The 21,744-nt window shown below is 27.9% G+C and overlaps 1 protein-coding gene across 1 annotated transcript in view; it reads left to right on the top strand.

The window, feature by feature from the left end:
- Positions 1-2,022: 2,022 nt before the first annotated feature.
- Positions 2,023-21,744, top strand: part of LOC119671560 (neuronal acetylcholine receptor subunit alpha-7) — a gene marked incomplete at both ends in the record, with an annotated part of 52,849 nt that continues 33,127 nt past the window's right edge. Inside the window, 3 exon segments of the mRNA XM_038082252.1 lie at positions 2,023-2,162; positions 12,737-12,781; positions 14,742-14,851. Coding sequence (XP_037938180.1) covers positions 2,023-2,162; positions 12,737-12,781; positions 14,742-14,851 — 295 coding nt within the window.

Here is a 21,744-nt window from a genome sequence, read left to right on the forward strand (position 1 = left end):
AAAGGGAGATCTAATCTTCTAGCATGGTTCCCTAGTTTACAGTGACCTGTAAGTAAACCCACTAATAGACTGATATATCTACGGGATGTCTCATTTAGAATTTTGGATTTCCTTTTATCGGCGCGTGGTCAGATTGATGCCTGTATGTCGTTGAGTCTTCCTATTTTCTATTTAATGTGTTTAATGTGTTATGATTAATATGTTATAGGTTATATTACGAAGATATGTATTTGCGTTCTGATCTTAGGTATATGATTTGACCTTTAAGTATCTTTACTGTTGTATTATGAATGGGTTAAATTCATTAAACAACTGGATTGCAACTGGATTGCTTTTTTTCTTTTTCGAGTATATAAACTTAAAAGGTTTAGAAATTTAAGGTCCTTCCATACAGTATATCTGCAAGTACCGAGCAATGTTTGCTATAATTCTCAATAGTTAATATTTGCTCTTATAAAATTTTGTTTACAGATAAGCAGAAATCTAACGTTAAATTATCTGATTAGAATGAAAATTAATTATTTAAATAGTTTTTAATTAAGAAATTCTAAATAGAGAATTTTTTAAAAACATAAAAATACAAAAATGCATAATAATTATTATTCAGAAATGTGTCATTTCTACTCACGCTGTTTTATTAAAAAGTTATAAAAATGTTCCATTCAGATACTTTATTATTAAAGTCACGTCACATCAATTTATCTGTGCTACATCAGTAAGTAACTACATTAAACTAAGTGCAAATAGGTCAACTAAGTCAAATTAGTTTTGACATTTTTCAGTATCAATTTGAGTTAAAGCATTTCTATGACTCTATGTTATCCATCAATTAAAATTTTTAATGCAATTAGTTGTTGTGGTCTCATCCACTGAAAGTATCTAATTTTTATAACATATTAGGACTATAAAAAATTAATTTAATTACGCTATTAAGAAATAATTTTGCTACATTATATGATAAAAATATTTAAAACATAGATACAGATGTATCTTTAATAATCAAAAATTAATATTAAGTATAACAGAATTATTTAATTAATAATTTATATATAAAATGTATGTTGGTTTACAGTTTTTTAATTTTTTTTTTTTTTGGAAATTTTTAAAATTTCCTCTTACATAAAGTTCAAATTTTATGTGTGTCCTGGATATGCATTCAGCAGGTGACATCTCCATAACTCTTAGATTGAGTGGAAAATAAAATTTATATGTAAAAAGTTTCTGAACATAAAAATCAATCAATATAGAGCTAAACATGTTTAGTGCTAATGTGGACTTTATTACACATTGAAAGAGTAAGCACATATGTTAAAGGACTTGTTGTGCTAGAGCAGTGTTTCGCAAACTATGCTCGGTGGATCACTCAGAGCTCCACAAAAGAATTCCCAATGCACCGCAAAAAAGCAAAATATATGGTGTTTGTATATGCAGTTTGTAATCGCGATATAAAATTTACTGTTCCAATATGAAAAGTGCTGCGTGCCGGAAAAAGTTTGAGGAACTCTGTATACGAGTGCAAATAAAATATAAAACACAAAAATCTGTCTAAAATCACAGAAAAATATTGGTTTTTCTTTTTAGTTGAAACACATGCATACTCTCATAAAGGAAACGACTTACATAAAGAGACATAAGGAACATTAAGGAGTACATTTTATGGCCAGATACTCCTGTTTACGTGTACCTCGTATACAATACAAACACCTATTTTCACCTGAACCATTTGTTTACTGTCATTGCATTCATTTCCGGACTTGAATTTGTTAAAGGCGACAGTAAGTGCGTGCGTTGATGTTTTTCATCAGTATTTACAGAGTCTTACTTAATAAATAAGAGGAAAGCAAATAAGTAAGGCAATAATTCAAAGAAAAAGAGCTTCTCTCAGAGAATATCCCTGATTTCATCAAATTTATTTTAATGTATTGAGTTGATTTAAGACTTGTTTTATTACTATTATCATTTTTTTTATTTACATCTTCATCAACAATTTAATTAAATAAATTCGTTTTTCTTTATTTGCAGTTTGCTTCGCTGGTCCACATGAGAAACGTCTACTACATTCACTTTTGGACAACTACAACAGCCTAGAAAGGCCTGTAGTCAACGAATCCGATCCATTACAGTTAAGTTTCGGCTTAACGCTTATGCAAATCATTGATGTGGTAAGTAAATATTTACTTAATTTAATTACAGTTTGTTTAAAGATATAAGATATGCTCAACACTTATTTGATATACTTACTTCATCAATGTATTTACATTGCAATTAGTTAAATAAAAAGTTGATACATACGTATGACCCGCATTTGTTGAATTATCTTAATTAAATGTGGAATTAATGTTATGTTAAAATAGAATGGTGACGGTAACACCTGTTAAATAGAGTATGCAGCTAACAGTTTCTATTAAATAGTAAATAAACTGTTGCAAATGAAATAGATTTTCTGAATTACAATAAAAAAATTATATCATTTATTAATTACAGTGAAACTTCCATTACTCGAAATCCAATTTTGCAAAGAAAAAGTTCGACTTATGGAGACTTCGAGTTAGAGAATTTTTTTATTTTTTTTATTTTTGAAACTAGAATAATATTTCAAGATTTTTACTTATTTTCAATCAAATAAAGCACAGAAGTTATAGTGAAGTAAAATATTCAGAAATTTGTGTTAGGGTTATTTTCAGTAAAAAGAGATTCCACTTTATTCATACTCTTATCACTATCACTTGTAGTATCATTCGTTTGCAAATATAAATTCAGAATTTTTAATGAGTCTTCTACTTCATTTTTGAAAGGCTGATAAACAATTACATCCACCCAAACCTCATCATCACTTTCCGTTGCGCTTAGAATTGGATCCACTAACTCAAAGATATAATGTTCCATAATATCGTCATCTGTAAGAAAGCTTGATGTACAAATTTCATTGTCAAGTTCAATATAATCGTTAAGAGTAGCATTGGAAGTTATTTTATTTACTTTAAACCATGTTGCCACGACTGGCATTTGCATAAAGAAGCAGCATAAAAAAAGGAAAATCAAACATTTGGTTTGGAAAAAGGGACTTCATTAAAACCATTTATGAATTCGTAATAAATACAAAATTTCGACTTATAGAATGCACTTTTCCACATTCCTATTGGCACGTGACAATATTTTTATTCGAGTTATAGAAAAATTTCGAGTTATAGAGAAATTCAAGTTATAGAAGTTTGAGTTATGGAAGCAGAATTATATGTAATTTGCTCTCTAAAACCTTGGTGCACTAATTTTGGTTCAAACCATAGAAAATTGGAGTTATAGAAGTTTGAGTTATGGAAGTTTGACTGTAATTGAATTTCGGATTGTCCATATAGCTGTTTGTTGTTAGAGAGATTTCGCAAAGTAGTGCACTACAACAACAAAAATTGTTATTTGTTGTTGTAATTCACAACTATTAAAGAAAAAAAATTCTCTATTAGAACAGTATATTAAAAAACATGGTTTCTGTCGTAATAATTGATTTTAACAATTAAAATATGTTTTCATTGAGTAGAATTTTTTATGGCTACATAAAGCAAACTATTTATTTAATATATAAAAAGGTTTTCCTAACATTTCAATATAAAAATTATTTTCAATTAATTAATTTATTCCCTTGGCTTTACTAGATTCCTTGCAGTTTATAAATTTTGTTTCCTTATAGTATTTTTGTCTTAAAATACACCCTCATGGCTTTCAAATTTATAACTTTAATCAATTAAGTAGATTCAGTACCTGTTCTCTTGAAATTTTACTCTGTACTTATTGAGACAAAATTGCAGAAATGTATAATATTAATGACATTCCATCCCCAAAAATTTAATAGATTAAGTAATACAAATTTACTTTTCTTTTCGTGTTTGAAGAAAGTTTCCCAAAGTACATAAGCCTAACGTGAATTTATTTATCCTTTAATGACAAGTACCTTTATAGTATTGGAATAAATACGAGCAGTACTGACTACTTAAAAGAAAAATATTTTTATACTTTGAATAATTCAAGCGTGTCCTTAATATAGTCCTTTAAATGAGGGATTTATGCCCTTATATTTACAATCAACTCATGCAAAAGTTTGGGTATAGCAAATTTACAACTGCCGTAGGTAAGCAATTTGAGGCTTTATTTATGTATGAAGATTTTTCAACACCTTTAATATCAAAAATTGCTTAAGGATATTACAAGGTTATTTTTTTTTTTTGGGGATGTGTTCTCTTTGACAAACCCATGTTTGGAAATTATGCAGCCAAAAAAAAACTTCATATGACAAAAAATTGCACACTGACGGAAGTAATAAAGTACGCAAGAACGGAACAGGAAAGGAAAAGGTTAGCTTTATTAGGCAATTACGGACAGAAATAAATTTCATGAATAGAAAAATATAAGGATAATTTATAGTTAGAATTCAGAAGTAACTTAATTTAATTTTGCTTAAAGTAAAGCAGATATTCTTATCAAGCACTTCACCAGAGTTTATTTAAAATTCTTATTTCAATAAAAATTATAGAGATTAAATATACGTTTTTATGTATAAAATAAAACTAAATAAATTTATTATTTAAAATTGTTAAATTTTATTAAGATATGTAATACTTCTTGCAAGTCATTAAATCTAACAAAATACAATATTAAAATTTATTTAATTAAATAAATTATGAAGTTAGATATGTTAGACTTTTAAATATCCAAAAAGTCAGTTCGATTTAAAAAAACAATACAAGTTCTCTAATACTATTTATTATTATTGAAAAAGAAAGGATAGTGGACCGTGACCTAAAAGATCTATTGTGCCCCTTAGTCAGATTAGAGTGTCTCTTCAAATCCTATTTTTTTAAGGAAAGACAATATAGAGCCTATCTAGTCTTGGATCCTTATGGTTTATGAAAACCCTCCTAGGTGTTTCTTCCGCTTGTGCATCAGTGCCGGGCACTCCCCAAGCACATGTTATGCAGATTCTCTCTCTTCTTTACAGTATCTGCAGTCTGAGTTGGATTGATGTCTAATATTAATGAAATGTAGAAATGACTGAAACACTTTTTAAAGCCCAAAGTCATTACTAAATTTAATAAAATTAAGAAAAAAAATTTGTAACAAAAGTGCATCCACCAAAGTTATACATTTTTGATCAATAACTACTATTAATCGATTAATTTTCTGTATAATTAACCAACTGTTAAACAAAATACTTAGACCACTTTGCCTTTAAAAAAAATCTTTATAACCTTTATTTTAGCATTTAATCTTTTATGCCATATAACTCAAGGTTGAAGCAATTTTGTAATAATTCAAAATATAATATAATTTCAATTCACTTTAAACTTTTCACTAAATGTGGAACTGTATAAATGAATCTCAAACCCAATTTCTCTTTGGTATAAAATCTACCATCTACCATCTTTCAAGCTGTCACCTCCCGAATGATGAAGGTGTTAAAAAGTAAACGTTTCACTTTTCACTCGATGCAAGCATCTTGAGTGCAATGTCGAGGTTGAGGCTAATGGCTACAAAGACAGAGGTGGAGCAGTAAAGCAAAGGTAAAGAATAAAGAAATGTGAGAATGCAGATGAGAGATAAATTGTGAAATATGTCAGTTTTGGGGGTTATCCCTCCTATACGTACTGCGAAAAAAAATTTAAATTCTTTTCAAAAATAAAGATTAAATTCATTGTTATTAAATGGAATGATCTATAGAGTTAAATATTAATAAAATATATATTTTATTCTATTTTTAATCGTTTACTTTTATTAATCCCTTCATTTGGGCTCTAAAAATTATTAATATTTGCAACGCTATGAAAACATATTTCAAAAATATTTCAATTTTTCAGCATTTCTGTCTTCTGTATCAGAGATAAATAATAATTTTAATAATACAATTGGTATTAAGTTATAAAGAGAAGAACTAAATAGCACCGTGAAAAAAAAGTGATATGAACTACAGTTCCATTTTTCAGATTTAGACAATATTATTTAATATTTATTGAATTTTGATATGAAACATCGATAAATTAAATCACTTTTACATATTGTAACTCAGACTTAATAAAAAGGAAAGGTCACGCACTTATTTACATTCGTATTTGGTTCATCATAAAGTGAGTTCATGTTCTCATGTCATGTCACTCACTCATCTGCTGTGTAAGCATTACTAGGGCCATCATCAATAGTAGCAGGCAAACATTCAACCGACTTTCCTCTTATTTACACGGTAGCCTGAATTTTCGTTGAATCTGTAAAAGTGACATCCGACAAAAATTTTGGACTTTTCACAGATGAAATGAAATGTTGACACATACAAGTAAAACATGACAAATATGAAGCTCAACATTTTTTGTAACACAAAAATTGGGAAAAAATCACCAAAAACATGCTTCCAAAAATGTTAGTTCATCTAACTATGAAAGAGAAAAATACTTTTCAAATATTTGAGTTGAAAGCTCAATTTTTTGGAAAAGAAACATTTTCACCTTCACAATTTCAAAATTTAAAATTCAAAACTGAGAATCGAAATTTTCCATTTTAGACTTGCATAGGTATAAGTTCCTGTCATAATCCGCAAACAGAACTGGCGTATGTCCTTTTTACAAATCTCATTCATAAACACATGGCTGTGTATTTCACATGCAAGCATATATGCAAAAATGGTTTTCTATATGCATAATTCGAAATCATTTCTATAAAGATATACGAATAAAAAAACAAATGTTTATTCGACTAATTCATTAAACATATGCCTATCTACTTATATATTCATACACTAGTAGAAGAACAGAAATTGCCTTTGCGTGTCTTCGCTACCAAAAGGATGTCTTTTATTGTTGGAATTGCTTCTCTGCAACAATAAATAAATTAGTTTTGAATGAGTTTTGTTGCTTTTTGTTCTTCTCAAGTTTCATTGATTCACAAACATATCACGTATTTGATCTTTTGCTTTAATACTTGATTTATGTAATGTTATCATCACTTTCAGGAAAGGAAACATAAAGTTATGTTTATATTAATACGGATGTGCTACCACATCGGAGAGATTTTAATATCATTTGCGAATCAAATTTGGTTGAGGTTAAGTTTTTGAATAACCAGAAAAATGTATTTTTAATGTTAGTAAATACTCATTTTTTATTTATTAATTTTGAAATTCTTTAAAAAAGGATATCATTAGGTTTTGAATTCTTAAAATAAAGTTATGAAAATTTATAAAAACTATAAATATATTTTTTGAATTTCCAGTCCATTTGCATGCCCGATTCATGCAGGACTCAATTAAGTCATACATGCCTAAGCACTTAAAAGTCCCCACATTCTCACCTCAAAAATCCTGGAAATCCCTACAGTACGACCAATTAAGGTATTCATAGGGTAGGTTAGCAGAGCATTTAGCATGCTTTCACTCTGATCGTGTACTAATTATTTCGTCCGCTCTAACAATGTTTATTGTTCTACAGATTATCCACTTATATAGGCTCCACACTTCAATGCTTGCCAACATCTGCGTTACCATAGTAGAAGGGCTGGATTCACCAATTAGTGTATCTAAATTTTGTTTAGTATCTACGAATGTTATACAGTCTCTAATTATATGGTCGGGACTCTCAATTTTATCCGAACAAAACTGGCAGTATGGGTTACTTGCCTGCCTGAACCGGTATTAGTATTCACGGAATCAGCAATGCCCCGTAAGGAACTGCGTTAATTGAAATCTCAAGTATCCAGATCCTCAGTTAATCCAATTTTTTATATTTGGAATTAAAGAATGCGTAAATCTTGATTTTTGGGAATGGTTCCACCTATATTGCCATTCATTAAAGTATTTGTCTCTCATTTTTAGATAAGAATCTGACAGACATTGCTCAGTTTCAGTCATTCGTAAACGAGAACGCACGAAAAAACTGCCTCTGGGCAAGAGCGCTTCAATATCTAGTGGCATACGTCCAGCCACTGTGCTTTTAAAATTCTATTATTGTATGTTCTTATATGCCATAAATGCTAGTTTAACCTATTTCATTCAAACAATTTTAATAAATATATGTTATGACATCTACAGCGTCCTCTAAGTGAACAATTTCATTATTAAATCATACGGATTATTCATTATTTTCACATATTGCACTATATGCCTTTCGGAAAAAAATCTTGCACAGACTTTTAAAGCGGATAGGCACCAAATTTTTTTTCTATTATTAACCTTTGTACTTTGAAATAGACTACCTGCGTTATTCGTTGATATTATTAAATAATATCTATCAAATTAAAAATTAAAAACTATATCGTATTTGGTTAATGGAAGCTGAAATGTATTTTAATATTTTTTTTAAATTTTTTAAATATTTTAGGTTCACTGAAATTGTTTTTTTAACTTTAAAATATGCGTAAATTTTTAATTCCTTACAACACAAAACTAAAACATTAACAATTTTTGTTCGAATTTGTAAAATGTAACTCTGAAATCAAATTTGTAAAATAAACCTTTTCAGAACTGTTAAAGTTACTCAGAAGAACTTTAAAATAAAAATTACTCATACGCCACCGTAAACCAAAAATTGTTGCACATATGCGTCAACACGTTTTCACTGTTAATTTAAATTTATTCGTTTTTTGTGCACATGTGCCCATAACCTGAGCAGACTCTCTCACTCCAAGCCAAACTGTCTGAACCCACATATGTTATCTGAGCTCCTGCAGTTATTAAAATAATTTTGCAACAATTTTTTAAAATGTCATAAAATTTTATACCACACTTAACCGACTTTACGTGGTATAAAAAAAAGTACATCAATTTTATTTTAAGCTATATTTAGACAATATATATTTTTAGTTTAAAGAGGAATATATATATTTAATTATAATTATAAGATATAAATACATCTTACGAGACAGATGATTATTGTAAAAAATTTATATATTAAAAGTGATTTTCCGTAGTAAATGGTAAAGATTATATTAGTTAGAAAAAAGTTTATTGATTATAATATGTGATTAACTATACTATCATCTGAATAATATGGGTTTATCTAAGGTGACAAAATATCATCCCTATCTATTAGTGGATGAGATCCATTAACATTTTTTGTAACGCAGTAACTTAGTTTAAGCTGACTTTTCTAACTGGAAATGTATAAAACTTCTAGTCAAATTTTTTGTAGTTCGTCTGCTTTGGTTTAGGCTAAGAAAAAAATATTCGCGTGGAACCTTCTGATCACAACTAATTTAGGGAACTTTTTAGAGAAGAGTTCTTACGTCTTTGCCAGTAAGAAGTTACGACTTCTATTCACATTTTTGCACTTGTATGACCTGACACTCAACCAGCAAAAATGTACGAAATAAGAGCAAAATCACCTTGCAATATATAAGATAAGAACCTCCACAATAAGAAATATTTTGGATTCTCTTCAAAATTTCTATTCAGTCTTCTAGGCAACAATTATTAGTTATTATTTATATTCGCAGCATTCTAGTACGTTCGTCCTTTAAATAGCAATTTAACTGACACTAAAAAGTATGCTTCCTTTCGATAAGGGTCGGTTGTTGCACAAAATATATATTATATTCTTATTAAATAAAAATTTAAATAATTTATTCTTCATTATTCTCTTAAATTTGACATGTCTATAACTTCTTGATTCCTGATTCTTCTTCTTCTTGAGTTAGTGCTATTACGCACTTTTACTCTATAATGGTTGGGTGGCTTATCTCTACCCCACACTAGGCTTTAACTAGGCTAAAAAAAAAACAACATATCATTTATTTGTCTTTTAGTTGATGACGGACCTTAAATCAGCATATCTTCCTGAGAGTTCAGGAACTTGAGGATTGTTAGGGCGGGGTTAATTAGCGTATCAACTTTAGTGAATAATTTTAGAGCTCTGTCTCTGATATATTTTTTCACTGAGTCAATCCTAAGATTTCTATGTATGTCTGTGGATCTAACATACGATGGTATTGAGCTATCTGTAATTGCTTTAAGGTAGTATTTGAGGCTTTGCTATATGTAACACATTCGTACAGTAGTGCAGGTCTAATTACTATAACTAAGATAGTTAATATAAACTGTACAACATTACGACAAACACCCAGATAGACAGGCAAACATTACTTAATTTATTTATCGATTAATTATACAAATATACGATTAATATGATATGATATGATGATGTTTCATTTAAATTAAAATTGAATATATGATTTAGTTCACAGTACAGTGAAAGTATTATAAAAAGACATAAAATCATTTCAAAAAGAAGGACACGGAACTAATTAAAAACGGAAAATTCCTTCAATAACTTTTTTTTTAATTCATGAAAAATATGGTAAATAATAAGTTCAAAAAGTTTTAAAATATTTATTAGTTCTTTCCATAATCCGGTTTTTTTACCTTCTGAATAGTATCAAAAAAAAAATAATTAAAAAAATTCCATTTTACTACGAAAAAAAAGATTAAAAATTAACACAAAAGGAAAGTTTTCAGGTTGACTAATTTTAAAAATTTTTGATTAATATTTCACAACTTTTTAGGAAATCCGATATTTCTAAAATGCAGGAAATTTATGTGAATTTATTACTTTGCATAATATCGAAACTTCACTAAAAATTTTTAATTATGATTGTTGATGGTCTAAAATAAAAGACTTCTGGGAGTAATAAATAAATATTAAAATCAGTTATTATTTTTCTGAAAGTAAATATAATATTTTAATTAAAATTCAGGTTGAAAAATATTTTTCGGTTATTAATACTTTTCAATAATAAAAACTAATAATGTGTTTTTAATTTTTTTCTATAACTTTTCAACAGTTTCTGGCTTACTTATTTCCTCTAATTTTAGGGGTTATTCCCTACAAGAAGTTTGCATCATAAAATTTTTTACTTATGTGTTAAATCAGTATGCTCTTTTTTTACTATTCAATTATAAATATTTTCAATTGAAAATACATTTTCTATACTACATATATATATAGATTGAATCCTTTACTCCTAGGAGAAGCATAGAACCGCAACAAAGATCTACGATCATTGATTAGTAGCTTCAAATCTCCCCAGCTTTTCCACATATGTGACATATACATATCAATTTACCTTCTCCCAGTGTGTACAGGTCTGCCCCTCTTCTGATACCCATCGGGTTCCACTCAAACGCAATTATTGTGGCGTCGCCAATAGGTCTACGCAAAGTGTGACCGACCCAGTTACATTTGCGTTTTCTGATTTCGGTTCTTATAGGTGTTTGCTGAGTTTAAATCTAGAAACGGTCATTTGGAATTATATTTGACCAAAATACTTTAACAAGTATTTGCATAATGAACGATTTACGAGAACTTGTTGATACCCTTTGTCGCAGCATTCCAAGATTTACATCCATATAAGAAGCAAGATTTTATGTTGGAGTTAAGTATTCGTACTTTAGTTCGGTGCGATAACTGAGATGATCTCCAGACTTTATTTAAGCGACCAAACGCTAGTTTTGCCTTCTTGATGCGGTTCTCGATGTCAGCACTGGATTCACCATTTACTAATAATATGCTTCCAAGTTAGCAGAAAAACTTTACATCAACAAGGCAGTAAATGTTTATATTAAAAGGATCTTGGACGTTAGCATTAATCCGCATAACTTTTATTTGGACGACATTGATTTTAAGTCCCGCTCTATTTGCCGTAGTTACTAAACGATTTAGGCAAACATATCACCATATCTTTGTACCAGCAGACACAAGTCAATGACGTAATCGAGATTACACAAGCTATCTTGAAGACCACAAGTGATTCCGCCAACTTAGCCCAATGCCTCTGCCAAGACAACTTCCAGGACGATGTTGAACAGCAACATTACGCTACCCTGTCATATATATGTACCTATATATATATACTACATATATATCTAGCTGATGGCTTTTGATTTAAAATACATTTTTTTTATACAATATATATAGCTTTTAATATAAAAATTCCTTCTGAATTCTATACACAATGTTCAATAGTGTGATGCCTTTTGTCACCCAACCTAGTTTATTGAAAAAGAATCATAGTGATGATAGCTTCGCAAAATATTTTTCAATTTATCTCTTATTGGTTTATAAATTAATTATCATACACATATAGTGTCCTTATCCATATGGAAGCCATAGTTCAAAAGATAAACATATGTAATAAACAAGCAAATTGAATGGATATAAAAACGGAATAATAGATTAAAGCATCAATTTTGGCGCATATATCAAAAAAAAGGGATTTATTCATCGCATGTACAAAAAACTTTTCTATTTGGGTTTCTTTGTTGTTCTTCCAAATTTCAATCAGCTTCCAGCGAACGAGCGATAACAAAGTAAATGCAATTATTCTATCACAATTTTATTCCCCTAATTCCTTACCCTACCCATTACCCATTGATTGTATGAAATTTTTCTCATTCCTCTTTCCCATTCAAATTCTGATCAAAATTATTCAATGCTAAACTCATTTATTGTATTTAAATTTATTGCGCTAAGACCGTCATTGCTGCTTGGCTTCGGATATTCTGTTCAGCGTCACTCATACGTACTGTTGTACTCATATGTCAACTTCCTTTCTAATAAAATCAAGTGTAACGACATTAATTTCAGCAAACTTTTGATAATAAATTCTCAGCAAACAAATAATGAAATATCATAAAACCAATTTACAATACATATTCCATTTACATACATACTTCCACTGTGTTAATGTTAGTTTAATATTTCTTTTGCAGGACGAGAAAAATCAATTACTTATCACAAATATTTGGCTTAAGCTGGTAAGTTGGTAATAAAACACTCAAAAATACATAAAATGCTAAAAAAATAGTACAAAACATATAGCGAAAGCAAATAATATTAAAACTGATTGATAAATGTACATACACATAGAACAACATGAAATTTTAATAAATAAAAAAAAACTGAATACAAGAACTCATTTATCTTGTGCTAGCAAAGGATGTTCGACTTAGAAAAAGAGGTGTATGGACCAAGACGATATTTTTTAGATATTTTTTATTATCTGTGTAAAATAAAATTAATTTCGTATGCATTTAACATTTAAATTTGGCTGTCAAAATGGAAACTTACTAAAGAAATAAAGTGGTTATTATATATTTTAGTTAGAAAAACTTTAGAAATGCTATTTTAATTAGTCATAGTATAGATACAGATACTTAAAAGAAAATGCAACTAGATATAAGTACAGGTACTGTAAACGGGTATTGTTAGGAATATCGAAAATACACAAATGTAGAGCTCGAAATAAAAATATAACTTATGACAATAAGAATATATCTATTTTAACTATGCACAGTGCATATAGAATAATATATATAGGATCAAACTTAATGTTGTAGCTTTTTATTGAAGCAACAGTGCTAAAAGACCTACGCTAAGCCCAGAAGGGGGGACCAATAGACACGATGGTCGCAGTGCCACATCCCCTAACAATAATAATTAAAAGAAAATGTTGCTGAATGCAAAAAATACCTAAATGCAAATACAGTGACTGTTCTAAAAAGCTAGTTAGGAAAAGATACTTATTAAAAAATCTTTCAAATACACAAAGGTAGATTTTAATAACAAAAAAATAATAATATAATAATATATACACGTTGTATACAAAATAATAAATATAGAATTAAACATTATATTAATTAAATAGAATAGATAGACAGATTATACCAATACTTTGACCACATATGGGAATTTGAATATAGTTTTACCCACATATATTGTACATAGATTACAATAAGTATCTTGAATAACAACAGCTGCTAAGTAATAATATATTTTAAGTTCACATAAAACTTTTTCAACAATTAGTCATTTACCATATGAATGTCATCAAGTTCCTCAATACACCTACTTTAGTAGTTAACTACCTCATAATTTGAATAGATGTTCATGAAGTTCTTCATGATAACTTTGTTCATAGTAGTAAGTGACATCTCATTAACAATTTTATTAAAGACATATTGCTTATGAATCAATCCATAGGAGTGTATTATTTGAAATACTTAACAGTTCCTTGTTTAGAATATTCATTCTGAAATCATTCTTCATATTATTTTCCGGCTTTTGTTTTTATTTCGGATTGTAATACGGAAGCTCCAAGACACAATTTATGTATATAAGTTTTGAAATCTCGTTTTGCGCTTCATTATTATTTTAGTTATTTCAATTTAACAAAAACTTTATATATCAAATGGTTTTCCTTGCCAAAATTGCTTTTTGCGGAAATTAAATTGTAGTGTCAAAAACGTTTTCATAATTTCACATTGCATCTTTTCCAACCAAAGATACCGCGAAGCCATATTTATTATTTTTTATTATATTTCTTCTACGATTCCTTTATTTCCTTTTCATATTTTAATCTGTATTAAGGTGAAGTTGAAAATGCGTCGTATATAGTTATAGATATTATATATAAATAAGTCCTCAAAGTTTAGCATATGAAATTGAAAAATTTATGAATTAATAATATATAATTGAATATAGAAAATTATATTAACATTATTTTTATTTAATTATATAACAAATATATAATAGTATAATAACACATAATATACGTGCTTTCAATTAATTTAACTTTTATATATATCTCTTTTACAAAGAGATTGTTTTTATAAATAAATTAAAACACTTTATCCTACAATCTAAAACAATTTCTTTAAATTTTTTATATAAATAAATTAATTATAAAACATTAATCATGCTTTGCTCTTTTACCAGGAATGGAACGATATGAATTTGCGCTGGAACTCCAGTGACTTTGGTGGCGTTAGGGATTTGCGCATACCACCGCATCGACTATGGAAACCGGATGTGCTCATGTATAATAGGTAAATGCAATTCTCCGGATAAACTTATTAAAATTTATGCAGTCACTTCATCCTATTTTGTGTTGAAAGGAAGAAAGTGCTTAATTGAGCAGAGCTAATTGAGTAAAGTATTAAAATGGATTTTAATTTGTTACAATATACAATTTAATTCAATTGCACTTTAAAAGCCACAAATACATACGCAAATATAAATAAACAACTGCGAAGCAAATATTTACAAAGTTAACGACAAAGAAAGTGCAGTAGTGCAGCACTTTAATAAATTTATTTGAGCAGTGAATGGGTTCATTTTGTGTAAGTGTGAATCCGTGTGTGTATATGTTCACAAACCTGCACAACTACACAATTGAAAGCCATTTTGTGTGGAAAAGTTTTTTTTTAATTTTATACTCTTTCTCCTTTTTTATATTTTGTTGCACTCATTTATCGGGTTAACAAAAATAAAGTCAACCAAACACTGTCCATTGAATGGGCGTAGAGTTGAGTTGTAACAAAGACCATATACGACGACTAAAAAGATAGAAAAGTATCCAAAGTGCCATACAACTATAGAAAGATGCGCAAATATATACCCACATAGATACTTACATATAAATTAATAATACTTGAAGTACTGTAAACAATGTACAATGCTGGCTACAACCGCTTCCGTTGTTTTGGTTTAAAAATATATTCTGTTGCTTCACTTTTCTCTTCCTTCTTTTATTGTATTTTTTCATAGTTTCTACTTTTTACTTTTGTTTCTCCTTTAGTTTTATTTATCTTTGCAAATGTGGCAACTGTTATTATTGTTGTTGAATGCGCGACCTAAAATCTTATTTCTGAATCCTTTACCAACAATACAAGGAAGCAAAGAGAATGGATGAAGAAGAAGGAAAATGCGGGCTGTGCTACTTTTGTCCGGGTCATACCCACATTAACCAAACTCAAAACTGTATTTTTGGCTAAAAGCCTTACAAATTAGCTTTTTATAATTATTAAATGTTTTACATTCCAAGTAGGACACTTTTAAGTGAAGTTGAATTGTTTTAGCCACATACATTTAGTTTTATGTATTTAATAATATATTCTCTTTTATTTATTATGTTAAAGAAGTACTTAAATAAATATTAAAATTTGCACTGCAGTAATTTTTAAAAAAAAGTTCTTTATCATGCATTTATAGATGGAAGAGATAGAATACTTGATTAGGCCAAAGATTTAAGTTCACATAATACAAAAAACCCTTAAATACTCTTTAATTCTTAATGTAGAAACTTATTTCAATGTCTGTACAAAATATATAATAAATTTTAAAGCAAATTATTCTAGAACGAACCTGTATAAATCCAATCTGTATGACATTATTGAGAGCAAAAATTTCAATTTGCTTTGTGATTGACATAATCCTTTGTTCTACACGATAAATGAAATCAAAATATGTAGCAACTACAAATAAGATTAAATACTTTAAATAATTTTAAATTTCAACAATATTTTTATATTAATATTGTATTTACAATGCTAGTTATTTTATATCCCACTCTAACATCAACTATATTCATTATTTCTAAGACTAAATACTTAATAACATAGACAGTAATTCGTATTCTATTACTATATAAGGAAACCAAAAGAATGGATAAAAAGGAGGAGAAATGGGGCTGTGCTTGTCCAGTTCATACCCACATTTAAATATTATCATGAAATATAAACTATAAGTATATATGTAAATGTCTTGAAGTAATTCCCGTACCATAAATCTGAAGATAAATAATTATAGTAGTAAGGGAACTCGGTTTTAAAACAACTCGCATCGGCGTCAATTCAATAAATTATATACATTGTGATATAAAAGTAACGGTGAGTGTTCGAAGAGTCATTAACTGAACTTTATCTTTTACTCATACTTAAATTACTAGTCTGGTAACCAATGTGGAAATAAAACTTACTTGTAATCTTCAGTATGCGTGTTCTATGAAAGTTCTATGAATCAATTATAAGAATTATCAAGCAATTTTTTAATATATGAATACTTTAGGCATGCTTTTCATATTCTCAGTATTAAAAGTCTCATAACTATTTCCGTACTTTATTTAATTGAAAAATAAAACTTTTATTTTTTTTAGTAAATAATAACTTTCAATTAACTTTTCTATATTTTAACATAATTTTTCGATTAAAGTGTTACTCATATCGCTCGTATCTAATTTATTACTAATCTTAACATTAAAGGTTCTTTCTTTTTTATATTTGAATATTACTTCTAGAGAGTTTTATTGTATCATTCAATTTAAGATATTTGCTATTTTGTAGTCAATATCGACCATTTGACCACATTATATCCAATTTAACAATTGGTTTTTTTCCCTAATAAATCTTTTTACCGCACATAAAAGGAAACTCGTAAAAAATAAAATCGCATCTACAATTTTTTATAAATTGAATAAAATTGAATCTCTCTTGAAACCATCTTGAAAAAGTAACATTTCCTAAGTCATTTTAAAGGCAATTGTACTTTCGTAAAGTATAAAAATAAAATTTATTAGTCAATTTATATATATACATATACTACAGATTTTTGCCATCAATGAATAAAAACAAATGAGTGAGGACTATAGTTCATTTGAATAAATGAAATTCCAAAATTGCCTAGAATCTTAACAATTGAAAATAATCATATGTAGTGTCATGCATCAAACGTTAAAAAACGTTTGTATTTTTCTATGATATATAAACATATTTTAAAATTTGATGTTTAAAATTAATATATTTCAAATCAAATATTTAATTTAAATAAAATTTTCGCATTAAATTCATTATTTCAATAAATTGATATTGTCTGAGGCAAAGCAATTCCCTAAGAATTAGCATTCGAAGTATATAATTTGCATAAATTTATTGTGCTCTCTCATGTATTTCATATATGTATGAGCAATTAAACAAGGACATTAGTGGGTTAACGTTTTCGCTAATGCGAAATATTCAACATGAAATTCCAAACAATTAAAAATTTATTGAAAACTTTTAATGCAAACAAGAACGTTAATTACGCGCTCACGCATCCACAGCGCATAACTTTCGTTGGCAGACATGCACATGGAATTACAAATAAAAAGGATTTTATGATGTGCCTGCGTGTGGGTGGGATCCTTGTTAACTATTTTGCATTTAAACAAATTCACTTGAATGTCATCAGCCGCCCACACATAAGTTTCAAATGAATTTCTGTTTATTTGCAAAGAGAGCGTATCCTTTTATTCCCATTTCCATTTCTTCTTTTTTTTTTGTTGCTTAAATTCCTTTGTGGTTTGATTTTGACAAAAGTTCACAAACAGATTTGTTTATGCAATACTACTTTCTCAAAGATAACATCAAACTGATTTTCATGTATCTATTATAACTCATTTAAATCAGTGTTCCCTTACGGAATTAAAATCCTTTTTAAAATACTCTTATTAAAATTCATTTTTCAGTAAGTTTGTTTCTGAAGCCATATGTGATAATTATTCTGTAAGTCCTGCTAAAGGACAGGGAATCAACAAAATATTTTCTTTTCGTTCTGTTATAATTATAATAATTTTACTAATAATTAATTTAGCTTCAATATTTTCTAGATTCTATCATTTCCTTTTAAAGATTTTGCTTTCATAAAATTTTGGTCGGCTTTTGTTTTGCTTTCTTGAAGATAAGCCTATAGTCTATAATAATTTTATATGTTTATCTACCGAGAAATCTTAAAATACATATATTCAAATAATCCTCCGAAAAACACCACCATTGCAAAAAAGTTTCGTCACTGGGAATTCAATTTATATTTTTGGATATCACTTTCAACTTATACGCCGTGATATCCGTTAAATAAGCCCTGGCACTTATTCAGAGGCCCCTTATACCATTTTACAAACCAATATATATTTCATTATAATATGTTTATATAAGATAATTTGCAATGTAATATTATTAATCTTTAAGATTCTAAAACTTATTGTTTGACTTTAATTTAAAGCGATTCAATAAAGACATATTGTTAAATAAAAAAAATAAAAACTTTTTCCTCGGTCAGAAGCGAGACCTATCTAACACCCTCGCTATTCTTTGGGTCACAGCGCCCAGTTGAAAAATACATTTTTGCTCTCCTACTTATCAGACTCAAACAAAGCCTATCAACTTTACCTTTTGATCAATAATACTGCATAAAGATTTCATAAAAGTCATTCGGATTATTTTCACGTGAATACGCAGAAAATACATATGGAAAAAAAATTGTTTAAATATAAAAATATATGAAACCACATAAATTATTATCAAAATTATTTTTGACTTTAAATTTAGTTAAAAAAAATTTGGAATAATTCGGAAAAAAAAAATATATACAAAAATCATTATTAAGCAGCTTAAATGCAATCTTTATATCCTTAAATCAGTTAATCAACTGCAGCTATGGTAGACATTTTTTTACTTAATCGGCTTATCTACATTTTTATTGCAAATCACACAGAAAGAATTATTTTGCGTAATGCAAATACTGATTTTGTAAGAGACAACTTTATTCAAATATGCAGGAATTTATAAAAATTTTTCAAATATATTAATATTATCTAATGTAATCTTATAATAATGTAAGCTATTATAAAAGTATTAAGATATAGTGTTTTTTAATTTAATATAACGATCTTACCTTTTTTTATTTCATCTTTTTATATTTCACTCGCATCATAACTGATTAAAATAAATGCATAAAATGTAATCTATGAGATTATAATAATTAAAAGAAATTTTATAATTAATAAATATATTTAATAACAATAAATAAGTACAATAATAAAAAAATGTAATAACAGATAAATATAATAATGAATAAATTTAATAATAGATAAATGTAATAATAAATAAATATAATAATTAATAAATATAATAATAAATATAATTAATAAATATAAATTATAAATTATAATAAATAAATATATAATTAGCTTGGCTGTAAAGTCTACTGATAATAAAATTTATACGCCAGTTCCCATAAGAACACATGACTAAGACACATGTTTTGTATTTCAGATACACTAGCAGTGGCATAGTCAAGAGAATGTCAAGGGAGGTGGGTTATTTTAGTATACCCCATCCCCTTGTTAGTATCTTGGCTATGCCACTGCTTGTATATTGAAGTATAAAACATATATCTTAGCCATATATTATTGTGCGAGGTAACTTCAAACCATCATTAGAATTTTAAATATTTTAATTGTTATTCAATTCAAGTAAATTCTCATAAATATGGAAATAAGTTACTATTTAGTTTATAAAGGGAACTATATTATAGTCGAAATCATAATCCCTTCAAATTATAGGCTTCCTCAAAGCTCTCAAAACGCGTTTGTTTCGGTAATGACTGCTTCATTCGACTCAAATCTCTTACCGCCCAGCCATATCTTTAGGTTTGGAAACAGAAAATAGTCGCAGGGGGCGACTATCTGGAGATGGATAGATGCTGGATGAGGTAGCAGTTCGTATCCCAATTCGTGGATTTGAGATCGTGATGTTTAATCAGCACACGAAATTCACTTTTTTCCATTTTCGTTAAAATTCACGAAGTTGTCTGCTTTAAACGGTTATCAAACACCAACTGAACGACGTAGCCAGTAGCGTTGCACAGTGTGGCAGAATTAATATTAAACAGTCAAAATTTAATTTATTCTGAATAAATAGAGACTCTTAAATAAAAATTTTTTTAAATGTAATTTTTAAAATTAGCTTTCTTTTATCATCCACTCAGTTATCAATCCACCTGAACCTTCTCATAAATACAAAAGAAAGCTTATTTTAAAAACTATATTCTACTAAAATTTTATTTTTATATTTAAAATTTTTTAATTTTATTTTTTTACACTGTGCGTTGCTATGTGACATAGTGTGGACCAAATTAATTCTTAATCTAATATATTTTTGGGGTGCGGAAAGTGAAACAAACACAAAAAAGTATCTTTATTGTTATAAATGCAGTCTTAAATTCATGTGCTTTTAATTTGCAAATAGTAAGACCCTCTATATGCTTGGGAAATTCAAATGACAATCAGAACAATCAAAAGTTAATAATTTCTGAATACTAATTTTTTGGCAGCTTGCCTCTCTTATCCTTTACGTTAGTTTTAGTACATATTTAAATAACACATTATTAGAATTAACATAATTTTTTTATATATCTACAATCTTTTTTTAAATATCTTTTAGTAATATTGTTTGAAAAAAAATATTTTTTGATTTTTTTTTTTGCATATTATTATATGTATGTAGTTTAAATTTTTAAAGAAAACTCTAAATTGAGCATCCATTGTACATTTGCAAATTGTCATTTTATTAACTTTCTGATTTTGCTTGGGGATGATTTTCATGTAAATTATTTCGACTACGAAATTATTCATGAATATTTTGATATTCACGCGAAAACGCAGCGGGAATTTGCTGAAATCAAATAAACAAAGCTCGCAGGGATTTTCATTTAAACTGACCTATGGGCTTATGAATATATTGAATTATTAATATGAACCGAAAATAATAGCACAAAATTGAATCAACAAAAGTCAGAACCGTAAATAACTTGAACTTAAGTTTCTTAAGAATAGAAAAAAATATATATATTCTTATATAAAGCATATATATATAATATAAAAATGTATTTATATTCCAGTAGGTTGGATAAATTAACATTGCTTATTATAATATTAAATGTATTAAAAATTATATATTCATAAACTTTTTCATATACAACATTATCATTTCACAGTTAATGTTGGGTGTGTGGGGAGAGGGGGAAGGGGGGAATGATTTTCATACTTATCATACAATTCTCATTATTTTCATATATTATATATTCAAGTCATTCATAGCATTTCGCTAGCATATTTTATTAATTT

This window comes from Teleopsis dalmanni, chromosome 1, assembly GCF_002237135.1.
Source record: "Teleopsis dalmanni isolate 2A chromosome 1, ASM223713v2, whole genome shotgun sequence".
NCBI lineage: Eukaryota > Metazoa > Arthropoda > Insecta > Diptera > Diopsidae > Teleopsis > Teleopsis dalmanni.